Below are 23651 nucleotides of genomic sequence, written 5' to 3'. Positions count from 1 at the left end.
CGCTCACTTTGGCAGCGGAGCCGGGTTCTCTCTTAGGACCAGTCCTGTCTCCAGATGTTCCAGCAGGGAGGGGGCGGGGCTGGGAAGAGAGAGGAGCCAGACAAAGCGGAAAGGAGAATGGACCGCTCTGGCCAGGGAAGAAATGCTCTTCGGGGGTTACTGGGATGGTGAGCCTAGAGCTTACCAGTAAGCTCACGGTTTCACAGAGTTCTCAGTATTCTCCTTCCGTGTGATATGACCAAGGGTTTAGAGAAATCCCCGAGGCCCCAGCTCCAAGGAGTTGATAGAAGGCTGGCAGAGACGGAAATTGGGACTGGGGAGAGGTAACATTTTAAGGAGAGTTGGGGAGCTTGGCAACGAAGCATGAAGGACTGTGATCCTTTGCAGCCGATCACTGCCCAGACTAATTTTCCTCGCTCTGTCCCAAAGCTCAGGAATTCGGTTTTTCCCACTCTTTAGCTCCAGACAAACCACTAGCTCCAGCTAGAGGAGGTCTCTTTCCACCCTTCGCTGGGTGAGGTCACCCTGGATCTATATCGAAGAGTAGTCTCTGGAAGACAAGGAAAGTACTACTGCCTTAACTTTCAACTCAAATCTCCAGGCAACTGGAGGCTGGGAGGGCCGAGGAGGCTAAGGGTAAGGCTAGTGTTAGCCTAGCACTACTACCTCCACCTCCTGGGAACTCCATCTTCCAGGAGGCTATGCGATTAGCCCCTAGAAGCCTGACAGGGAGTGAAGAGAGAAGAAACAGAAGAAGATGGGAGGAGATAGTAGTGAGGAGAGGTCAGTGGAGGAGGAGAGGGGACAAGGGAGGAGGAGAGAATGGAAGAAGGGAAAAGAAGTGGGAAAAGGAGGAGGAGAGAGATTAGCACGAAAGGGAACTGGGGAGAAGAAAAGGGAGTGGAAGAAAAAAGGGGAGAGGAGGGGATGAGAGGGGAGGTTAATGAATAAAGAAAGGAGGAGGTAGAGTAGAGTGGGAGCAGAGGAGAAGGGAACAGAAGAAAAAGAGAGGAGATAGGACATTATGGGAGAGGTGAAAGGAAAAGGGAAAGAAGAGGAGGAGAGGGGAGAAAGACTGAGAGGAAGGTAAAAGAGAATAGTAAAGTAGGAAGGAGAGAAGGAGCAGGGAAGAGTGGGAAATGGAGATGGGAGGGTAACAGAAGAAAAAGAGAAGGGAGAAGATATTGTGGGAGAGAGGAAAGTAAAGGAATTGGGAAAGAAGAGAAGAAGGGAGGAGAGAATAACTGAGACCAGAGAAGGGAGGAGAAGGAAGGGGAAGGCAAAAAGAAAAGGATATCATCATGGGAGCAGAAGAGAAAAGGGTGGACAGAGCAGGAGGGAAAGAGGAATTGTATAGCAAGACAGAAGAGGGAAGCTGAAGAAAAAGGAGGGGGGAATCATAAGGATCACTCCTGCGCTATAATGTCTCTATTAATGTCAGAACTACCAGAAACAGCTCACCAGAAGGGCTCTAAAATAAGGCACATTGTGGTACCATACACAAACACATTTGTATCTAAAACTTGGCCCTTGGCCCTTACTAGATGAAATCAGAGCTTGACCTCAGGTGCAGTCATTCGTTTGAGACCAGTACTCCATCCCCTACCTGATCTTCTGGGGCTATACTCCAGCCCCCAGGCTCTTGCAAGAAAAGAAAGAGGCAGAAAAGGCTACTTTGAATGTTCTGGCACATCTCTTCTGCTACCCAGAAAATAAATCTTCTTTCTAAATTATTCCACATGGATTCTCACTCCTCCTCCCCCTCTCTCATTGAAAAACCAAACCAAACTGCAGCTGTACTTAAGGCATCTCCTTAGAGCAAGCTGAAACTAGAGAAAATCTAATGTGTTAGTAATTTATTATGATTCCTGCAATTCACAGTCTACTCCCTTTGTATATCTCATAGTAAAGGGCAGCTAACATTTATTCAGTACCTTATAGGAGCCCAGGGGAAGTCATGTCTATAGTCCCATATATATCCTCCTTTTAGATCATCCAGATCATTAAGAGAGATCCTCCCTTTCCTCTCCTCTACCCCCTGTCCCACCCTTGCCTCAGTGCTGCTTCCAACCTGGATCTCATATCTATCAGCCAGGAAAGTAATTTTTGTTGCCTGTCTCAGAGGTGCTGCAGCGCTGCAGCTTCTGCCTCCTCACCTGTCACAGCTACTGAAGATTCAGAAAGTCATGTTCTTGCCACCAAAGTCCTTGGCATCACTGAATGAATGGTCCACCATCAGAAACATGGTTTTGTCTGTGGATGTGACATTGAAGAGGAATTACCAACTGCCTAGCCACTACACTCCAAAGTCTACAAGACCTTTCCATCTTATTTGCAGCTGAAACCGCTAATGTATGTTGCCTCCCCCATTAGGATGGGAACTCCTGCGAAGCAGGAACTGATGGCTTTTCTATTTGTATCTCTAGCACTTTGCATATAGTAAGCTATTGATGAGGATTTTTTTTTCATTCATGCACTTATATTGATGGTATGTGCTCAGAGGGGTGGAGGCATCTCTAGGAAATACAACCTCTGTTCCTTCCATTCTGGAAGAGTTCTAAGCAATAGATTCCTTTCTATTAGGTAATACACAGAAGCCATTGCACAACTGCATAGATTGGTACTGAGGAGTTTCCTTGACAATAATAATAGCTAACACTTATGTAACATTTTTTTAAGTTTGCAGAGTACTTAACAAATATTTGATCTTCACAACCACTCTGGAAGGTAGGTGCTATTATTATTCCCATTTTATAGAAGAGGAAGTTGAATCAGCCAGAGGTTAAATGACTTACTCATCGTAATACAGTTAGTAAATGGCAGATGATGGATTTGAACCCAGATCTCCCTGACTCTTACTGCTTTGCCCCCTAGATGCCTCTGAGAGGAGAATTATTTGGTCAAATCATTGGGCCCAAGGTCACTCAAATGAAATCCAGGTTCATAGGTGCTTGCAAAAAAATGACTGTCTCTCAATGCAAGAACCACATTAGGTATAACTTTAGCTGTGTGCTTAATGACTTTCTACATTAAGGGCCCTAGTACTGTGTAATAGATTTGAGCCTGAGAAAAGTGGAAGGAGGAGGAAGGAGGGAGTTCACATAATAAAGACATCTGTCTAAAAATAGAAACAACTTACAAGTCAAAGAAAAGAAAAACTATGTCCATGTGGCAGTGGTCATAATTAGTAGTAGCAAAAGGAGGATGAGGACAAAAAGGAAGTGAAGGATATGATGTTGATAATGAAGCTGAAAAATCTAAAGTTTAGAGGTCATGTAGTTGACCCTCCTCACTTAACAAAAAGGTAAACCAAGGCCAGGAGAAGTTAATTGATTTGCCCAGGGTCACTGAGGAATCTAAATCAGGCTCAAGGTCCTGAGACTCCCAGGCCAGTCCTCTTTCTACTACCTGAAGCTAATTTCCAGTGTCAGATTCCTTACATGTCTAGAGAGATTGGTGACCTCTGTGCCTTAATCTCTCTCTCTCTCTCTCTCTCTCTCTCTCTCTCTCTCTCTCTCTCTAGTATCCTGTAATATACTCAATGATTCCATTCCATGCACAAACAGCACCATACTCATCTGGCCCTCACTAAGCATTAGCTGCTGTTGCTGCTGTTGTGAATCATGATTGGGATCATGGGACAAAGTTTGTTTTGTTTTGTTATGCTTATGAATGGTTTCCATACTTAGACAAATGTTGGTATCTGTTTATTAAAAGGAATTCTCTTTCTCATCTTCCTCCTCCTGCGGCAGGAATCTATACAAAGCCCAAGTGTGGAAATTCGTGAACCTGCCCATCAAGGGGATGCCAGGGAGAGTAGGAAGCAATAATTTGGCTGTTATACTATTAATTTATCTTCCAGAATATCACTTCCAGGATAACATTGATCTAGGAAATGTGTGGTTGTATTGGTGAGCAGTTTACACACACACACACACACACACACACACACACACACACACACATACACGATCATTTCTCTGCCCTTCTACCCTACCCTCCAAATTATACATTATAATTCTTTTCTTCATAATTATTGAACCACAGGGTTCAGAGCTGGAAGGAACCGTAAAGATGACTTAATCCAAGCAATCATTTTACAAATGAGGAAATTGATGCTTAAAAGAGGGAAGTGACTTGCGCAAGGTCACATAGGAAGCAAATGGCAACAGGCAGAGCTGAGATTGGAATCCAGGTGCTCAGACTCCAAATCCAGGGCTCTTTGTATCACCATCACCTCCATCATTATCATCATCATCCAGTCATTACGGGTCTTTACAAACCAAGTGTCAGATCTGACATGGAGTGCACACACACTAGGCAGGCATTAGCTGTGCAGCAGGCTTGGGGAAATGCACAGAGGCAGTCAGAGAGCTGGTGATCCTCAGAGGCTTCTCCGAGACTAGCGAGAAGAGCTCTTGGAAAGTCGGGGCTCTACACCCAAACTCCCTTTGGTTTCTGCAGGCTTTGAGCCTCACTGGCCTGCAGAAACAGACTCGTGCACAACTATTGTTTCTTTTATTACTTCGAAATAAACAGAATGAACAGACAAGGCGGAAAATATAGTACGAAGGAGGTTGGGAAACTCATTTGGCCAGCAGATGCTGTCCTGGCAGGCGATTTCATGGAGCCCAACGATACACAAACCTCCCACCCGCCCCCTCCACCAAGTACACAGAGGAGGTCAATGTTTTGCAAAGGCGCAGTCAGCGAGAACTTTGCCTGGCCTCCAAGCGAGCCCTGTTTAATTTTCAAACTTTCCCTTCAGTTCATACAGCATCTCTCAGACTATCTCCACTGTGGAGACCCGGAGGGCAGACTGGCATTAGTCTGGAAGTTGGGGGGCGCTCGGCTTGCGGTGATCACAGCTCTCCCCGAGTTTCCTGAGCCCCTTGTTCTCCTCCCGGAACAGGAAAAGCGGAGCTCCGGATCCCCCCTCTTCGGAGCCATCCATACCCCCGCGCATTGAACGGGAGGGAGGAGGAAGCCAGCCGGGGCTGGGCTCCTATCACCAAAGCCAGCCTCCTCTGGAGAGGCAGAGATGGAGGAGGGGAGGAGGATATGGGAGGGGGTAAGGGGGTGAGGGCGGGTTGAGGTGAAGCCGCCAAAGTCGCACATCCCCGCAGCAGCTCAGAGGAAAGCCTAGGCACCGCAACAGCGTGGACTGGCTCCGCGCTGGCAACCGAGACTTTCCTGAAGGATCATCTCAACTTTGTTTCTGCTCGCGGTCTGTCTGCCGGAGCCAAGCGCCAGCCTACCTCCACAAAGTTACTGGAAGGGGGCGGGCGGGGGGTTGGGGTGGGGGGGGAGGAGGAAAGGCAAAGAAAATGGCGAGTTGTGGGGCTAAAGTGCCGGGCTCAGCTCTCTTCTTCTTACTACTGCTGCTCGTCACTTGGAGTTGTGGCTGCGCCCAAGCCGAGGAGGAGAAAGAGGGACAGCGCTCCTGCCACGGCGCCTTCGATCTCTATTTCATCTTGGACAAGTAAGTGGCAGTCCCAGTTCCCGGCTCGGCTCGCGGCTGGACTTTCACAGGGGAAAGGCAGGGCTGCTGCTTAGTGTAGCGCCTGGGGCTGATCGCCAGGGTAGTCCCCCCCGGCCCAGAGCTCCCCGTAGACACAAAGAGCCCTGTGAAAGGTAAAGAATAAGCCAGGCATGCATTCCTTTGGAGGGAAATCACGCCAGATCCTGTACAGCCCCCACCACGGAGCAAGGAAGGTAGCCTGACCACCCACCCCCATGCACTCAGACGCCTAGGCTGAAGGACGGACACACTCACGCAAATGAAGACGCGGGTGCACTCACACACACACACACACACACACACACACACACACGCCTGCAGGCATGGACACAAACTCACTGACACCCAAACGCATGGGGGTCAGGAAAAGCAGAGTTAGTTTGGGTGTCTCTGATGTGACCTGACGGGACCACTAAGTTCTTTCAAAGACTAACTAGGGCCTTAAAGGCCAGCCAGGTCTAAGGCTCCGGGAGGGGAGACACAGTGTTAAATTGGAAAGCAGACACCATTGGAATTGAGGCCCAGCGTTTCCCAAGTGCCAGAGATGGGAGGCGCTTCTCCGTGGGAGCAAGGCCCCTAATAATCTTCCATGCGCACCTAACTTTTGTCTGTGCAGGGTGTTTGTCAGTCAGAGCCGCACATACCCGGAGCAGGGCTTGTCCCACATCTTTGGCCCTCAGCAGCTACTTTGAGCTGTTCTGCTGAGGGGTGGATGGGGTGAAAGGCTGCCTACAGGGGGTGGGGCTAGACCAGATGCTGGGCCAAAAAAAGGCCAGTAGTTACAAAGGCTTCCAGAGGAAAAACTGGTACCATTAATCCAAACAGGCCCTAAGAGATTCAGCTACTGAAACTTCTTTGTCTGCAGAAGGCAGAAAGAACCCTTAAGGCATCTTAAGCTCGTCCCTTCCAGCTTCAAACCCTGTGATCCCGATAACTCATTTTTTTTTAATTTTCAGAAAAAAGAAAAACAGTACAGTGAAGCTCTCTTTATGCCTTTTACCAGAGCTGCGACTAAGGGTAGGCAAGGTGGGCTACTGCCCAGGGCACAGTTATACAGAGGGTAGAATGACCCACAGGACCTTTAAAATATTCATTCCTTTTTTAAAATGCAGATATTTGCAAAATAAAAATGCAAAGAGTATACTCTGTATGATATATAAGGTAAAAAAAAATCAACTTTTATGTGTTATAGTGCAGATTTCGATTCTCCAGTATCTCCTAACCTAGGTTCCCCTCCTCCTAGCTCCCTAAAATTTTCAGAATACTGGGGACACGCTTTTTAAATCTTGCCTAGGGCTCACAAATTGTTTTACTCCTTTCTACCAACTTAGTACTACCACATCCATACCTTGTATTACCTCATAAAAAGAATTTATACATGTTAGGTCCTTGGAACTTGTCTTACTATCTCTCCATAAGCTGTTGAACTTTTACTTTGTGCTTGTGTGTGTGTGTGTGTGTGTGTGTGTGTGCTGAAATTTACATGACTTAAAAAAAAAAAAACCATTCCCAGATTTTCTTGTAGGCATTTCAATCCTGTTTATTACAATAACAATAACTAGTATTATTATCATTATCACTATTTTGTCCAGACCTGTAATTTCATCTGTGTAGGGAATTCCTGCCACAGATAAAGATCAGCAACTTTTCTGTGGCATATAGTTCTACAGTACAGACTCAGGGCACAGGGAAATTGAGTGATTTGCTCGTGGTCACACAGCCTTTATGTGTCAGAGAGAAAATCTGAACCCAAGCCTTCCTGCCTCCAAGATGAGTCTTCTGCTCACTATACTCTGCTGTTGTAAGTACTCTGAAAAAAAATAGTGGCTTGAGATATTTCTTTTAATCCCTAAGGTCATATTTCATTTTTTGATGTGCTTTGCAAAAATTATTTAGGTCATAGAGATACAGATATAGGAAAACATGAATTGTGTAAAGTGCACTCTAGTTATTTTTAAGGTTAGTCATTGAAAACCTCTTCATTAGACTGTCTTCAGTTAGGCAATCAGCAAACATTTATTAAATATTTCATTTGTGCCAGGCACTGGACCAAGTACTCAGGAATGCAAAGAAAGGCTCTTGTAGAAAATGAGATTTGAATGGAGTCTTGAAGGAAGCCGGAAGACAGCCTTCTAGGCATGTGATAGTCAGTGAAAAGGCAAAATGAAGTGCTGTCTGTGAAGAGCCATAAGTAGGTCTACCAGTAGGCCAGTGGAATTGGATCGTAGTTTGTGGAGGGGTGGAAAGTGTAAGAAAATTGGAAAAGTAGGAAGGGGAGAACTCGTGAAGATCTCAGATTCTAAACAAAGGATTTCCCATTTTTTCCTGCAGACAATAGGGAGGCGCCAGAGTTTATTGAGGTGGAGAGAAGGGGTTAATGTGGTCAGACCTGAGCTTTAAGAAGATCACTTTGGCTGCTGGGTTGAATTGGATTGGAGCTGGAAAAGACTGGATTCAGGGAGACTTGATAGAAGGTATCAGGTGATGGAGGTCTGCACTGGGTGGCAGCTGTATGAGTGAGTGGGGAGAAGGAGATGGGTACAGGAGGTGTCCTGAAGACAGACATGACAAGAATTGGTAACAGATTGGATAGGTGGAGTGAGTGCCAGTGGGGATCCAAGGATGATGCTAAGGTTGTGAGCCTACCTGGGAGGATAGTAGTGCCCTCAGCTGTAATAGGAAAAGTTAGGAATATGTTTGGGTTTGATAGAGGAAGATAATTAGTCAATTACTTCAGTGAAGTATGAGGCAAGGTTTTCAGCTGAGAGGATTAGAGAAGGGGTACCATAGGAAGCTCAAAGAGCAATGGGAGCAAGGCACTGACCTCATTGAGGAAAGGAAAATTCCCTGGGGATTGCTAGATGATGGTCAGGACTATATTGGATGATAAATTCGAATATTTAGAACCATAAAGCAGAAGAGGTTGCTGATTGATGGTGGTAGAAAGATTGTCTAGACGTGGTAGTAGAGAGCAAAGAGTATTCTAACTTCATCCTAAGCAAGGAGTCAGGCAGGGATGGGGAAGGTGTGAAAGTTTTGCCTGTACTATAAAGGGTGGTCAGGGATGCTGGGTCATCAGGAGGGAAATCTCTGAAGACCTCATCATTAGACTGTCTTTTCTTTCTTAGAGAAAGCCAGAAGATAGGAATAAGAAAGGAGAAAGGTTTCAGATCAAATTAGATTTGTTAATTATGGAGCAGGAACTCCAGAGAGCACAATGTAAGAAGAAAGTATATCTGGAGTGGAAGAATAAAGCTTCCCTATTCTGATGCTGAAGAGTAAAGGAAAAACATTCTCTTCCATGATTCAACAGAATGGTAGCCTAGCTACCATATGTTCTCCATGAGGTTGGGAAAACGTCTCTGATGACTATTATTAATGATTAATTACTATTAATTTCATCATAACAATATCTATAATACTTTACATTTGTCTAATTCTTTATAATTTTGAGATTACTTTCATATACATCATCTCATTTCAATGAATCCATCAAATTTATTAAGCATATACTATGTGCCAGGCACTGTGCTAAGCACTAGACCCTCACCCTGTGTGGTGGGCAGGGTAGACATTATTATTCCCACTTTGCAGATGAGTAAACAGAAGTTTAAAGTTACAATGACTTGTCTGAGGTCAGACAGCTGTAAGGGCTAGAACTCTGTCCTTCAACACCTAGTTTGATGGTTTTTTTTTAACTGGATGATATTATATCACAGAATCATAGAATGTGGGAGCAGGAAGGACCTCAGTGGCTAGGAAGGCTAACATATTCTCTGAAGGAACCCCCACCAACATGTCCAGCAGGTGGTCCTTCAAAGAAGAGGAACCTGCCACCTCTTGAGGAAGCTCGTGCTTAAAGAGAAATGACCTTTGGGGTTACATTAATTAACCTAATTAATAATTAATTATCCTGCTGCCAAGCCTAAATTTGCCTCTTGGCAACTTCCACTTAAGGCTCCTAGTTCTGCTTTCTGGGCTAAAACAGAACAAGTCCAATCTCTCCTTCATATGGTAGCCCTTCAAATGCTGGGGGACAGTTGCCATGTCCTCTTGAGTCTTCCATTGTCCAGGCTACATTTTCAGTTCCTCCAACAGATCCTCCCATGATATGGACATTGAGGCCCTTTGCAATCTTTGTGACCCTCTCCTAGACACTCAGTCCCTTTGCCTTATCCTTATTATTGGTGGGGAAACTGTCACCAAAGTGATTTGCTCAATAACACACCAATGGCAATGCAGTAGCTTGGAGCCCTGAGATTTTCAGTCTACCCAGCTGTAGTAGATGAGACAATCATTTTCAGAATATACTGCACATCTTTCTTGGGGTGCTTAGCATCATTTACAGTTGTTGCTCCATTCATCTCCAAACCACCTCTGTTGAGGAATGGAGAACCTCAAGTCATAACACTAAAGATAGAAAAGGAGATGGGTCTTAATGAAGGCCAAGAAACCTGGGTGCCACTGTGGGTAGAGTGCCAGGCTTGGAGTCAGAAAGATGGAAGACTCAATCTTCCTGAGTTCAAATCTGGCTTCAGATACTTGGTAGCTGTGTGACCCTGGGCATGTCACTTAACTCTGCTTGCCTCAATTTCCTCATATGTAAAATAAGCTGGAGAAAGAAATGGCAAACCACTCTAGTATCTTTGCCAAGAAAACTCCAGATGGGGTCATAGAGAGTCAGACACAACTGAACAACAACAACAAAAGAAATCTCTCGTGTCTTTTGCTTCAGGGAAGATTTCTGTGCCAGAAGGATTCTGGCAACATATTTCTTTGCCCCAATGCCATATGACTTCATTCTGTTTCCATTTGTCAAGAAAGTTCCAAGTCCAATATCGTTCTTGTTCATACCCACACTCTCCATCCCATGTAATTCTCATGACTTCTTCAAAGAAGGGAGAGTGGTTTTATGTAAATGGCTGCTCATTTAACAAGTTTGGGTTTATGTAGGAAGGGAGTGGAAAGGTAATTTAGAAGTCCTCTAGTTCAGACCTTTTATTTAACAGATGAGAAAGCAGAGTACTAAAGGGCAGAGTTTGGATTTGAACTTGGGTCCTCTTTTTTTTTTTTTGATGAGGCAATTGGGGTTAAGTGACTTGCCCAGGGTCACACAGCTAGTAACCGTTAAGCGTCTGAGGCCGGATTCGAACTCAGGTACTCCTGACTCCAGGGCCTATGCTCTATCCATTTCACCATGTGGCTGCCCCAAACCTGGATCTTTGTGATTCCAAATCCAATATTCTTTCCACTATGCCATGCTGATTTGGAAATTTCCCCATGCTGCCATTATATTTAGCCATTCACAAAAAGGAAATGAGGATGGAGATGACATGGAGATGAAGTCAGAGATCAAGCTACTGCCATATCCTCTGGTGCAGCCTCTGGCTCGTACCTCTACTTCCTGTAGGCTGTGTATGAGGTCATCATGTTCACTGGTTGAATATTTAACTTTGAAGGTGCTTCCACTGTTTTTCCCAGTGGGCTATGGCTGATCTGTTCACTGGGATGTTTAGACAATTCTGGACACACTAGGGAATATTTGAGGGGAAGTGAAGAGAGACCTTCTGGTAAGGAAAAACTTTCTAACAATTAGAGCTAACCAAAAGTGAAGTGGGTTGCCTTCCCTCTTCTTAGAAGTGTTCAATCAAAGTCTAGCTGACCACTTGTTGGGTATGATGTAGTGGAGCTTCTTTAACAGAAGTTGTGTGATTCTGTGATTTGTCTCCTATCTGGACACATAGCTTGAGCTACAGACCCTCCAATGGGAAGAAAAACCAAGGTTTTATGTCTTTGCTCCGTAGTTGACATTCAGATAAATTACCAACGAAAGACACCCACACACAAAGTATATCAAAGGAATTACATTTGACAGTGGCCCGCCATCAACAAAAGGGGATTCTGTCAACAATGACAGGGCCATGTTTCTGGGGTCCTGTCCATTTTTCTGCCTCCTCAGGCTTTCAGTGAGGAGCTGGCAGAGTCGTGCAGCTCAGGACTGCAAGAATGGGCTTGTTAACAACTAAATCAAAATCCATTGCCCCGGGAAAATAACATGACTGGGGAGCTATAATTTCACAGTTACCTTTAGTGCTGAGGCCATACTTGTGGGTGTAAAAGACCTGAAAGAAATACATCCAAAAGGAAACATCTTTCCCAGCACTCCAGAGGGGCTGGCAACAATCTAATAAACTCAACAGGGGTGGAGGAGAAAGCGGGCTGGGATGGAATAGTTAAAAGGCAGGGGATTAGGGGTTCATGAGCCCTCTGCTACTGAAGGCTGACCCATCCAACTTTGAGGGGAAATAGGCCATTAGGAAGTGATTTGATAGGTTAAGACGACATCCTCCCTTGGGCACCTAGTTATTAATGGATGCTGTCTGACTCAACGCCATTTTGGGGGAATGTAAGACTACTTGGGTAAGGAAGAGCCAGGAGTGACCGGGGCACGAAAATAAGCAAATCTTTGTTGCCATGGATATGTTTTTGGAATGCCTCAAGGGTAAAGAATCTAGAGTCTACTGGAATATTAATAATAAGAGCTGACATTCCTATTGCAGCACTTGAAGGTTTTACAAAGTACTTAATACACACTATGTCCGATGATGCTCACAATGACTTTGGGACATGGTATATGTCTGTTTCATGGAAGTTAAATACTTGCCCAAATATCACACAGGGAAAGGTTGGAGGGACCAAGTCTACTCTCTCCCAAGAGTAGTGCTTTCTTCATTAGTCAATCAACAGATCTGTGTTGAGCTCTTGCTAGGTTAGGTGCCAGGCTCTGGGTAGGTGCTAGAGATACAAAGACAAAAAGAAAATAGTCCCTTGCTTCAAGAAGCTTCTGTTCTACCCAGGGAGATGGGTACTCATGTAAGCATGCACGAAATAAATACACGGTCTTTTCTTCTGGCGGGAGGGAGGAACTACAAGACATAAGATTCCTGTAAGTTACTAATACCTACTTGGCCCTAAAACTCTTCAAGGCCACACTTGCAAAAGCATGGCCATTTCATGGTTCTCCTGGGGCCATCTTTGAAAAATTTCTCTAGAAACATCTAGAACTAGATGTGTCCAATGGATGGGCCCCAATATTGGGGATCCTTCTGAGCTCCTTTTTGGTTCTATTTTGTGTAAGTCACAGAAGCTCTGCAGAGTCCTGCTCTGCTGAAGTCTACTAGGTTAAAGAAACACAAAGAATTCTTTAGAATGAGGTCACCCAATGAAAGACCTCCTGAGGCAGTTAAAGCTTATGTTAGGCCTCAAGAATGCCCTGAACCTAATCTAAAAATTATGCCACCTGTAGCAAAGTGCAATGAGAGCCTCAGAAAAAACCTCCCCAGCAGTGAGGGCCTTAAGCAGTGATGCTCCGTTCCTTGATAAAACAGTGCAACTGCCTGAATCCCACTAGGTTATGGCAAAGGGAGAAAATGTTTTCAGGATCATAGATTTAAAGTTGGAAGGGACTTCAGAATCCATCCAGTCCATTAAATAGATGAGTAGACTGTAGGTCGGGGAAGTTAAGCAACTTACCCAAGATAACATAGGTCAGGAGCATCAGAAGCAGTGTCTGAGCCCAAGCCCCCTGAATGCAGAATCAGTGTTCTTTCCACTGCACCAAATAGAAAACATAAGAACTTTCAAAGCTGTAACCAGAAAATGTCAATTAGTAAAAGTTGGGGAGTTTTGTTTCATGTATCAGACCCCTAAACATAATAACACTTGATTTTCATATCTCTTCCTTGCCCCCATTCCTCAAAGAGAGAAGATAACAGAGATAGAGCTAAAGAGGTAGCCTAAGCTGATGGTTAGAGTGCTGAACTTGGAGTCAGGAAGACCTAATATCAAATCTGATAATAGCAATGTGACTACAAACAAGATATTTAACCTCTATGGACCTCTGCTTATTCATCTGTAAAATGGACATAATAATTTTCGTAATATTTCATGATGTGTTTATAAGACTCAGTTAAGATGATGTATATGAAGGGCTTTGCAAACCTCAAGTGCTACATGAGATCTTAGATTTAGAGCTAGAAAGGAACTCAAAAGTCCTCTATACCAACCCCATCTTTTTACAATTGAGGAAACTGATTTTCAGGGAGGTGTGGCAACTTGTCCAAGATTACACAAGAAGGAAATGTCAGAGGTGGGATTTGAACTGAGTTCTTCCTGAATGCAACTTCAGCACTCCACTTACTACATTATACTGCCAGCTATTATTAACTTTTAACTCCATATTTTAAGTCTTAAGATTCCTATGATCATCCAAGTTTACCAGTGAAGATGGAAAGAAAATTGAGATCTCTAACTTTAGAATTAGATATACTTCTAGTCTTAGAATAGCCTGTCCTTCCATAAATGGAGCCTGTAATAGGAAAAAAAACTTCTATTACAATTTCTCTCATACAATAACAGTTGGCTCAATTATGCTACACGTATTATGACCATGGGTACCAATGGGAGGGACCATGTGTAGGGAGAGATTTGAGCTATAAGTGTATGAGCGCAGCAAGCTAAGTGAATAGGAGGGACCCTTGGGACACTGTTTGGCAGACACATGCTGGCCTTATGAATGGCTAAACATATCCATGCTCTCCACTGACTTTCCTGGAGACTTTCTCTTTCTTTGACTCATTTTTCCTATCCATTAAAAGGAAATACAGGAAATAAAGTCTTTGGAAGTACAGGATTTTAGAATCATAGATTTAGAGCTGGAATGAAACTAGTCCAACTCACTCATTTTGCAGATGAGGAAACTGAGGCCCAAAGACAATTAGCAACTTGGTCAAGGTCACCCAGATCTTGAGGGACAGAGCTGAAATTTGAATCCCTATCCTTTTACCCCAAACCCAGTGCTCTTTCCACAGCACGATAGTGGTGATATTATATTCCTTATTTTAAAAAAAAATGACCATTTTCCATCTTTTTGAAGGCAGATGGTTCAGAATGAACTTGCATAAGTGAATTAGCTCCTCTTTCTGGAAAAGAAAACCAAAGAGTTAAATAAGGGACCTTTTGTTTAATAACATGGCAAATGTAGTTTAAAATCTTTTAGCTGTTTGTCATCCCCCTTCCTGTTATCCTTTTGTCAGAGTAAGCTCTGCACTGAATTTAGTTGCCTATTACTTCAATATGGTCCATTTCCCAAGAATGTTTTAAAAGCCCATATACTGACTAATCCCTGAATAACAATAATAAAGATGCATCTGAGGTCTCAAATTGAAAAATGTGGTAAAGGATGGCCTAGTTGGGTAATAGCATACCTCATAGACTAGAGCCCTAGGCTCATAAAGATCAAAGATTTAGTGCCGGAAAGTACCGATGAAGACATCCAGTCCACTGCCCTCCCTTCACCCCTCATTTTAAAGATGAAGAAATCGAGGTCCAGAAAATGAACTTACCCACATCACACTGGTAGCGTGTGGCAGAGCTGGGATTTGAACTCCATCCTCTGACTCCAGAGCCAGCATTTTTCATGGCATGAAACTGCCTCTTTGCAGGAGTCTTTCCTGTGATCTTGATTTAGTCTCTGAACTTACAAAAACAAAACAAAATTCATTTCCCTGTGTCTTTTCTTCCCTAGTGTTTTTTTTTTTTTCATTTCTTTAAGTCATGCCCTTTGCCACATTCCTCCTCCGGGCTCCAAAGTCAGAACAAAGAAATAATGAAGGTGGGTAGATGGTTATCCGGTCCTTTTCTCTAGTAAGTTTTGTTCCTACTCCCTCCTTAGGCTTTGGAAGGGAGGAATGAGCACAAACCACTGGCATGTTAATTCTGTGGGATAGCTCTTAGAATGGACGGCCCTGACCCATAAAGAACGCCTCACCACATCTCCGTTTCTTCTTTTCTAAACTGGAACAAGGACGTTGATCTAATTTCTGGGGTTATGATAGTTCCCTTCTACGTTGCCTGGCTTAGACAACATCTGGACTTCTGTATTAAGGACTGAGCACCACATTCCAATCAGCTGGAAGCTGTCTAAAGAAAGGCTACCAGCACACTGAAGGGTGTGGGGATCTTGCTATTCAGTGTTCAGCTGAAGGAGCTGGGGATGTTTAGCTTGGAGAAAGAGAAGCCTTTTCTGGGAAATATGATGGCTGCTTCAGGCCCATGAAGAGTTATCGTGCAACAGAAGAGGGATTAGGCTTATTCCACTTGGCCCAAGAGGGTAGAAATAAGAACAGTAAGTAGATATTGCAGAGAAATAAGTTTAGATTTGACATCAAGAAAAATTGTCTGACCATTAACCTTATCTAAAACAGGCAGCTAGATGACTCAGCAGATAGAATGTTGGGTCTGGAGTCAGGAAGACCTAAGTTCAAATCTGTCCTCTGGCACTCACTAGCTATGTGACCTTGGCCAGATCACTTAACCCCATTTGCCTCAATTTCCTCGTCTGTAAAATGAGTTGAAAAGGAAATAGCAAACCACTCCAGTGTCTTTGCCAAGAAAACCCCAGACAGGGATCATAAAGAGTGGGACACAACTGAGCAACAATAACAAGCACAAAAGTGCAATGGGTTGCTCTGAGAAAGAGTGGGGTCTCCTGCCCTCCTACACCAGTAAAGACCTTCAGAACAAGGCCGTTTGACCATTTGTAAAGTGAGTTGGAGAGGGGATGTTTGCTCAGTTATGCTCTGGACTAGATGGTGGCTGTGATCCCTGCTGCTCTGAGAATCTTTATTTTGGTGCTGGAGAAATGGTTAGCTGTATTTCCCATCCTTTTTCCATTTGTGACATAGTTAAGATCTTCCAGTAGGGACTGTGTTTGCCCCCCTTTCCCTGAAGGTTGGGAAGCATTTCCCCCTCTTTGCCCAGCCAAAATCCTATTCCTTTTTCTCCCCGGACATCATGCTTCTCTCATATACAGGCTGGATTTTCATAATTGTTTTACTTGGTGTCTGGTTAGTTGTTCAGTCATTTGTCCAACCTTAAACAAACACATAAACACACATTCGGGACTTGTGATTTTATAGGTAGAAAACTGGCCCATTTATTGCCTTTGAGAGTTGCCCAAGTTTCAGGAAGGTTAAGTTACTTGCCCATGATCACACAACTTGGAAGTGTCAGAGGCTAGAATCCAGTCTTCCTGATTCCCAAGCCCAATACTCTATCTATGCACCATGTAAGAATGGCTTCATATACAAATGGTGAAGGGTAGTGGAGAAACCCTCAGGGGACCTCATCAGAGTCATCCTAAGCACTGATTAGGAAATAGTGTCCTAAAGACAGCTAACAGGAATTTGGAGAAGGAATAATACATTTGCTCCAAAGAAAGAGCCAGATTTATTTCCTCTCTGTTTACCACTTAAGTGAAGAGCACATGGTAAAAAAAGATGTGGAATTTAGGATAAATTTTTAGTATTCTTATGTAGGGCTATTCTATTGTGCCAAGTGATTCTGTAGCAAAATAATTTGAGGCTATTCTGCAGACAAGTGGCCTTACCTCATTAAGGGGAGGAGATTCCCTGGTAGCTGTGGTAAAGCTAGTTGCTCCCATTTTAAGAAAGGAGTAGAGACAGCATTAAAAAGAAGAGTGGAAAAATCTATCTAGTAAGCGGGAAATCTTTACCTTTGCAGGGCAAGAATTCACCCACTATGAACACTGTAGACTTTAAGCCATTCCACATATAGGCTAAGTTATGTGGCATGTAGGTGATGTCAGCCAGGATAACAATCACTCTGAGTGTAGGGGAATACCTGCTCTTGACCTTAGGATTCCTCTAAAAGATGGGAACTTCCATTCATCATCTGCAGCTCCCCACATTTCCGTCTCCCAACTGGAGCTACATGTGAAGAGTCTTCCTGCCCATTTGTCTCCCTCTTTTACTTCCTCAAAAAGAAACAGCTATAAAAACCATTTTTAAAAAAGGAAACAAGCACCTTTTTTGAAGGATCTATGGGTTTCCATCATGTATGTCCCATCCCACCCCATGGCCTGTCTTTTGGAATACCTGTGAAAGAAGTTGTTCAAGGCTCTGACAGTTCTATCAAGAGCAAATGAGAATCCTGGTTATCAGTGATTCAGAGGGCAGCAGATGCTGATCAGAGAGATAGAATATGACTCCCCAGTCAAAATGTTCCCAGTCTCTCTCCTGAACTTCAGTCCCACATCATCAGCTGTCTGCTGAACATCTCCTTTTCGATGTCCTATGGGTATCTCAAACTCAGCATGTGAAAAAATCATCTTCTTCCCCTAAAACTTCTATATCCCCGAACCTCCCATATCTGTTGAGGGTGTCAACATTCTTCCCATTGTAAAGTAGACTTGCAACCCGTTATGGAGGACAATCCTCCATTATTTCTCTCACTAACTCCCCATAGCCAATCAGTTAACAAGACATTGATTCTACTTCCAAAATGTCTCTCACATTTATTCCCTTTGTTTCCTACTCATCCAGCCACCACTTTAGTTCTAGCTTCATTACTTCTTGTATTAGATAATTTTTAAGTCTCCTAATTGACCTCCTGATTCCAGTTTCTTTGCTCTCCAATTCATGCTTCACTTAGCTGCCCAAGTCCTCCTAAAGCACAGGTCTGACCATGTCCCTCTCTTTCTCAAATAGTCAGTAACTACCTATTGCCTGTAGAATAAAGATATAAACTCCTTATCTCACAGCATTTAAAATCCATCACAATTTTCTTGTCCATTTCCAAACCATGTTGCTGGTATTCTAGCCATCATTTTTACTCCCTTCCCACTGGAAACTAGATTCTGTCCCTGTGGCTTCTAAATTTTCACTTTATCCTGCCTGGAACAAGACATTTCCTATATCCACTTGCCAGGCACTTCCAAACCATGCCGTTATACTTCTACTCTCCTTTTCCCTGATCCCTCACCTTACCCAGCTCCCCTTGATGTTATACCCCAATTAGAATGTCTTGTTTGCTTATACTTGTATTCCTAGTACTTAGCATATTTAGCATACTTACTGTACCTGGCACATAGTAAGTGCTTACTAAATGGTTTATCATTCACTCATTCACACAATCTAGCTCTATTCTCCTTTTTAAACCACATTTCATACAATTTCCCTTTCATAAATTCTGAATTCCAGACAAACTGGAATACTGGCTATAGCCTAGACCTAATATCACATCTCTTATTTTTGTCCCTTTACACAAGCCATTTGTAGTGGTTTGTGCACAATACACTGCTTCCTCAACTCTGTCTCAAGGCTCAATTCAGATGCCTCCTCCTACAGGAAGCCATTCTTGATGCCTGCCACCATCCCAACAGGATTAGTTAATTCTCCCTCCCTTGTTAGTTTTCCAATGTGCTATATCCTCTCTGAAGAGTATAAGCTCCTTGATGGCAGGGACTGCCTCCGTCTTATCTTTGTATCTCCACTAAGCTGCACAGTGTCTTACACATAGTAGTTACTTAAATACTTGTTGAATTCAATTGATTGGAGCTGAGTTGAATTGAATTGAATTTTGGTTTCTGTGATATTGCTCCTGCATGGTTCTCCTCCTGCTCTTCCTTCTGTGCCCTCTGTGATCTCCCTTTGTCTATCTCCCACTCCCTAAGTATTTGTCCTCCAGTGTTCTACCATGGATCTTTCCTCTCCAACCTTTCTCCCTTAGGTTTAATTATTATCCCTATGCAGGCCAACTCCCAAACTTATATCTCTTCTAAACTCTAGTTCTCTCTGCCTATATATCCTGTAGGCATCTCAAACTCAAGATGTCAAAAATGGAAGCGATTATCTTTCTCTTTAACCCCACCATTCCTCCAGGTAACCCTTTCTGAGCCTCCATCGTCTCAGTCATCTCTGACATTTCCCTCTCCTCCTCCATATCTCATCACCTGCCACATCCTTTTGAGTCTTCCTCCACATCTTTTGGATTCACCTGCTTCTCCTCCACTCACATGACTTCCATCACTTCTTACCCGGACTGTAGTAGTACCTGACTAAGAGCTGTCTAGCTAGAAGGGACCTAGGGCCACCTAGTCCTCATTATCAAGATGGGGAGATTGAGTTCTAGTGAGGTTAAGTGATTGGCCCAAGGCCATGCAGGTAGTAAATCATAAGTGGGATCTGAACCCATGAACTCTTGACTCCCAAGTCAGTACTCTTTTCATACCGATCCAAGCCTCTTCTTCTCTAATCCATTGTTCATACAACTGGCAAAATAATCTTTCTAAAGGGTTGATGTGACCACGGCACTCCCCTTCAATGGCTCCCCCATTGCCTCTAGGAAAAGATAGAAATTCCTCATCAGGGCATTGAAGGATACCCACAAACTGTCACCAGTCTATTTTACCAGTCTTTCTTCATGTGACTCCCCTTCGCACACTCTATATTGCAGCCAAACTGACCAACTAATTGCTTCCTGAACTTGGTATTTCATCTCCTATTTTCTTATCTTTGCATAGACTGTCTCTTTTGTCCAAAATGTACTTCCTCCTCTCCTCTGCCTCTAAGAATCCTGGTCTTCCTTTAAGGCTCAGCTCAGGTGCCTTCCCTTATCTCCCTCAGTTGTTTGTGTTCTCCCCCTTATCAATTGACTTTACTTTTTATATGCTATAATCCCCCAAAGAATATTTAAGTTTCTTGAGAATATAGTCTGTTCCTTTGCTTTTCCCCATCATCTTTGTAATAGTAATAGCTAGCATTCATATGGGCAATGAGGTGGCGCCATAGTGCATACAGCGCCAGGCCTGGGGTCAGGAAGACCCACCTTCCTGAGTTCAAATCGAACCTCAGACACTTACTAGCTGTATGACCCTGGGCAAGTCACTTAATCCTGTTTGCCTCAGTTTCCTCATCTGTAAAAATGATCTGGAGAAGGAAATAGCAAACCGTTCCAGTAACTTTGCCAAGAAAACCCCATATGGGGTCACAGAGAATCTGAAACAACTGAACAAAAACAAAAGCATTTATGTAGTACTTTAAGGATTGCAAAACATTTTTACAAATATTAGCTCATTTTATTCTCAAAACCAGTCTGAGAGGTAGGTGCTATTATTTATCTCCATTTTATAGATTAAGAAACTAAATTTTAAGAAAGGTTAAGTGACTTGCCCAGGGCCCTACAGCTAGCAGTTGTTTGAGGGTAGATTTGAATCCAGATCTCCCTGACTCCAGGTCCAGTGCTATATCCACTGGACCTCCTAGCTGCCTCTTTGTACCCCTAATGCCTAGCACAATGTCTTGAGCTTAGTAGAAGCTTAACAAATGTTGACGAGCAGAAATGGATCCAAAGTGGACGCTTTTCGAAACATTGTCTTGTTGGGTGAGGAAAGCGATCCAGGGAACCCAAGGCAATCCAGCCTTGGAATCCATCCCCTAAGGCTACATTCTCCCCTCAGTAGAAAGACAGAGTATAGACCCCTGACCATCTCTGCCCAAAATCTTATACACCAATGAATTTTCCATTGCACACAAAATGACGGATCTTAAATGCTTTGGGTTTTTCTGGTGGTTTCATAGTAGGGAAAACTCCTGAGGAAGAGTCATGTCATTGTTTTAGAGAATTTGGAGCTAGAATTGGACTTCTTGCTATTGACTCATGGGTGTGGAAGAGAGAATCCTGCCTCCTCGCAAGCCTTTGTAGTGTGGCTCAGACAAGGCAATCACTTGGTTGTAGAAACACTTACTCTGCTCGATTTTAACCACTGTTGGCTTTTCTGTTTGTGCGTTTGCCCTCCTTCATGTGGTGTATACTTCAATGGTTCATGATTCATGCCAGGGCCTTACTTGGCACTGCGTCAGCCTTGGGGGGAGGGGGGAAGGCAAGCCAAATGTTCAGAGAAAAGGCTTGGCATTTCACAGCCAATCCAAGAAAGTGGGTCATGTGGTGAATCCTCCCCTATGAGCTGCTATTAAAAATTCAGGCTCAGGTTCTATCCTCAAAGCTTAAGCTTATCCATAAGCAGGCTATAATCTGGAAGAACATTATCGGGTAGAGTAGAAAACCCTATGCACATTTCAGATGTGATTCTACTTTTTCTACTTTTGTGGTCCCAGACTCATGAGGCAAGTAGTTAATGGCACTCATGGAGGGTCCGTGGTGCCCTGTGCTTAAAACTACCACTCATGGAGTCAGGAGACCTGAGTTTGGATCCCAACTCCAACAGGTACCTCCCAGGTTTACTGTGAAGATCAAAATGAAATCATGTATGCAAAGAGGCAATGTGGATAAGGCACTGGCCTGGGACTCAGAAAGACCACAATTCAAATCCTGCCTCAAACTCTTACTAGCGGTATGACTCTGGGAAGTCACTTAATTTCCCCTGTGCCTCAGTTTCCTTATCTGTAAAATGAGGATAGAAATAGGACTTCCCTCACAGAGCAGTTGTGAGGCTCAAGTAAGGCAATATATGTAAAGTGCTTTGGAAACATTAAAGTGGTATATAAATGCTGGTTATTATTATTAAACTTCCAAACACTATATAAATGTCAGCTATTATTATAACCAGCTGTGTGACTCTTGGCAAACTTTTTTGCCTCATTACAAAATGAAGATAATAATACTTGTACTACCTACCTCACAGGGTTGTTGTAGGGAAAACCTTTTATATATCTAAAAGGGCTACATAAAAGTTAATTATTATCTGTATTATTCAACCAAGAGAATAGACAGAGAGCTTGTAAATGGGAAGACCATGGTTCAAATCCTGCCTTTGACGTATGCTATCTGTGTGACCACTGGCAAGCGACTTAACCTCTCAGTGCCACCAGGCAACTCTCTAAGCCAAAAAGCTATGCACTAGTTGGCTATCTGCATTGGTGGAGGGAGAGGAGATTCTACACCAGAATTCCCACACCATCAAAATCCTCAGACTGCAACAACAACAATAAAAGACTTTATTCTGTTTTTGTTTTTAAGCACTCAGGCACTTCTCATTCCGTAGTTGTTCACGTGGATGCTCATTCTGTCATCAGTCTGAGTGGATGAGCCTAGTGGGATGAAGGATCTATCAATGGAGATGTGGAGGGGCTAGGATATTGTTGTTCTGGCTACTGAAGGAGGAAAGAAGTGAATGGGATAGGGAAGCTCTAGCCCCAACTTACCACTTACACAATCACAATCACACAGGCTGCTGGAATAAGGAAACCCAGGCCTATTCATTAAAATGAGTATTTATAGCAGGCCTTCTAGGGGAAGGACACAAAGCCTGCCTTCTAGGCTAGCCCTTTTGTCTGTAAACAAATTAGTTAACAAGTATTTTAGTTTCTCTCTTGTTTCTCTTTCTCTCTGTGTCTCTCTCTGTCTCTGTCTCTCTGCCTCTCCCTCTGCCTCTCTCCCTCTGTTACTCTCTCTCTGTCTCTCACCATGTCTATCTGTCTTTTTGTCTCTCTGCTTCTCTTTCTTTCTCTCTCCATTTCTCTTTCTCTCTCTCTTTCTCAATGCCTCTATTTCTATGTGTCTGTCTCAATGCCTCTCTCTCTCTCTCTCTCTCTCTCTCTCTCTCTCTCTCTCTCTCTCTCTCTCTCTCTCCCTCTCTCCCTCCCTCTGTTTCTCTCTATGTCTCTCACCGTGTCTGTCTCTGTCTTTTGTTTCTCTCTCTCTCTCTCTCTCTCTGTCTCTGCTTCTCTTTCTTTCTCTTTCTCAATGCCTCTATTCCTCTCTATGTCTTCTCTCTATGTCTATCTCTGTCTCTTTGTCTCTCTTCCTCTCCCTCTCTCAGTCAAGAAGAGTAAGGATAAAGAACAGCCTATTAGATCTGGTAGTTATAATATTGCTGGTGACTTTGGAGAGAGAAGTTTCGATTGAATAATAAGATCAGAAACCAGATTGGAGGGAGTTACTATGAGTGATTCAAGGAATCAAATTTTTTAGTGCTGGATGAGTCATCTAATTCAATTCCCCCATTTTACAGATGAGGAAATCGAAGCTCAGAGAGGAAAATGACTTGCCCAAGGTCCCACAGCTAGCTAGTGCAGAGCTAAGATTAGTCCCCCAAATCCTCTGATTCCCAATTCAGGGGATTAGTCCCCCAAATCCTCTGATTCCCAATTCAGGGTTTTTCCCTGCGCACAGTTCTGCCTTTTAGCATTGGCCTGCAGAATATCCAAAATGATGTAGTTGCAAGTCATGTTATGTTGGGGTTCTGGAGTGCAACATGAGGCTCCAACTCTAAAATTCATTCTAGATGAACACAGAGGAAGAAATGATC

The 23651-nt window shown here is 43.5% G+C and overlaps 1 protein-coding gene across 1 annotated transcript in view; it reads left to right on the top strand.

Moving 5' to 3' along the window:
* The first annotated feature begins 5317 nt into the window (after nt 1-5317).
* Nucleotides 5318-23651, top strand: part of ANTXRL (ANTXR like) — a 96825-nt gene continuing 78491 nt past the window's right edge. The window contains exon 1 of the mRNA XM_027860352.1: nt 5318-5482. Coding sequence (XP_027716153.1) covers nt 5328-5482 — 155 coding nt within the window. The 5' untranslated portion in view covers nt 5318-5327. The remainder of the gene's footprint in view (nt 5483-23651) is intronic.

Source organism: Vombatus ursinus, unplaced genomic scaffold (assembly GCF_900497805.2).
Source record: "Vombatus ursinus unplaced genomic scaffold, bare-nosed wombat genome assembly UNPS02000749.1, whole genome shotgun sequence".
NCBI lineage: Eukaryota > Metazoa > Chordata > Mammalia > Diprotodontia > Vombatidae > Vombatus > Vombatus ursinus.
This window is presented reverse-complemented; position numbering and strand designations above follow the sequence as displayed.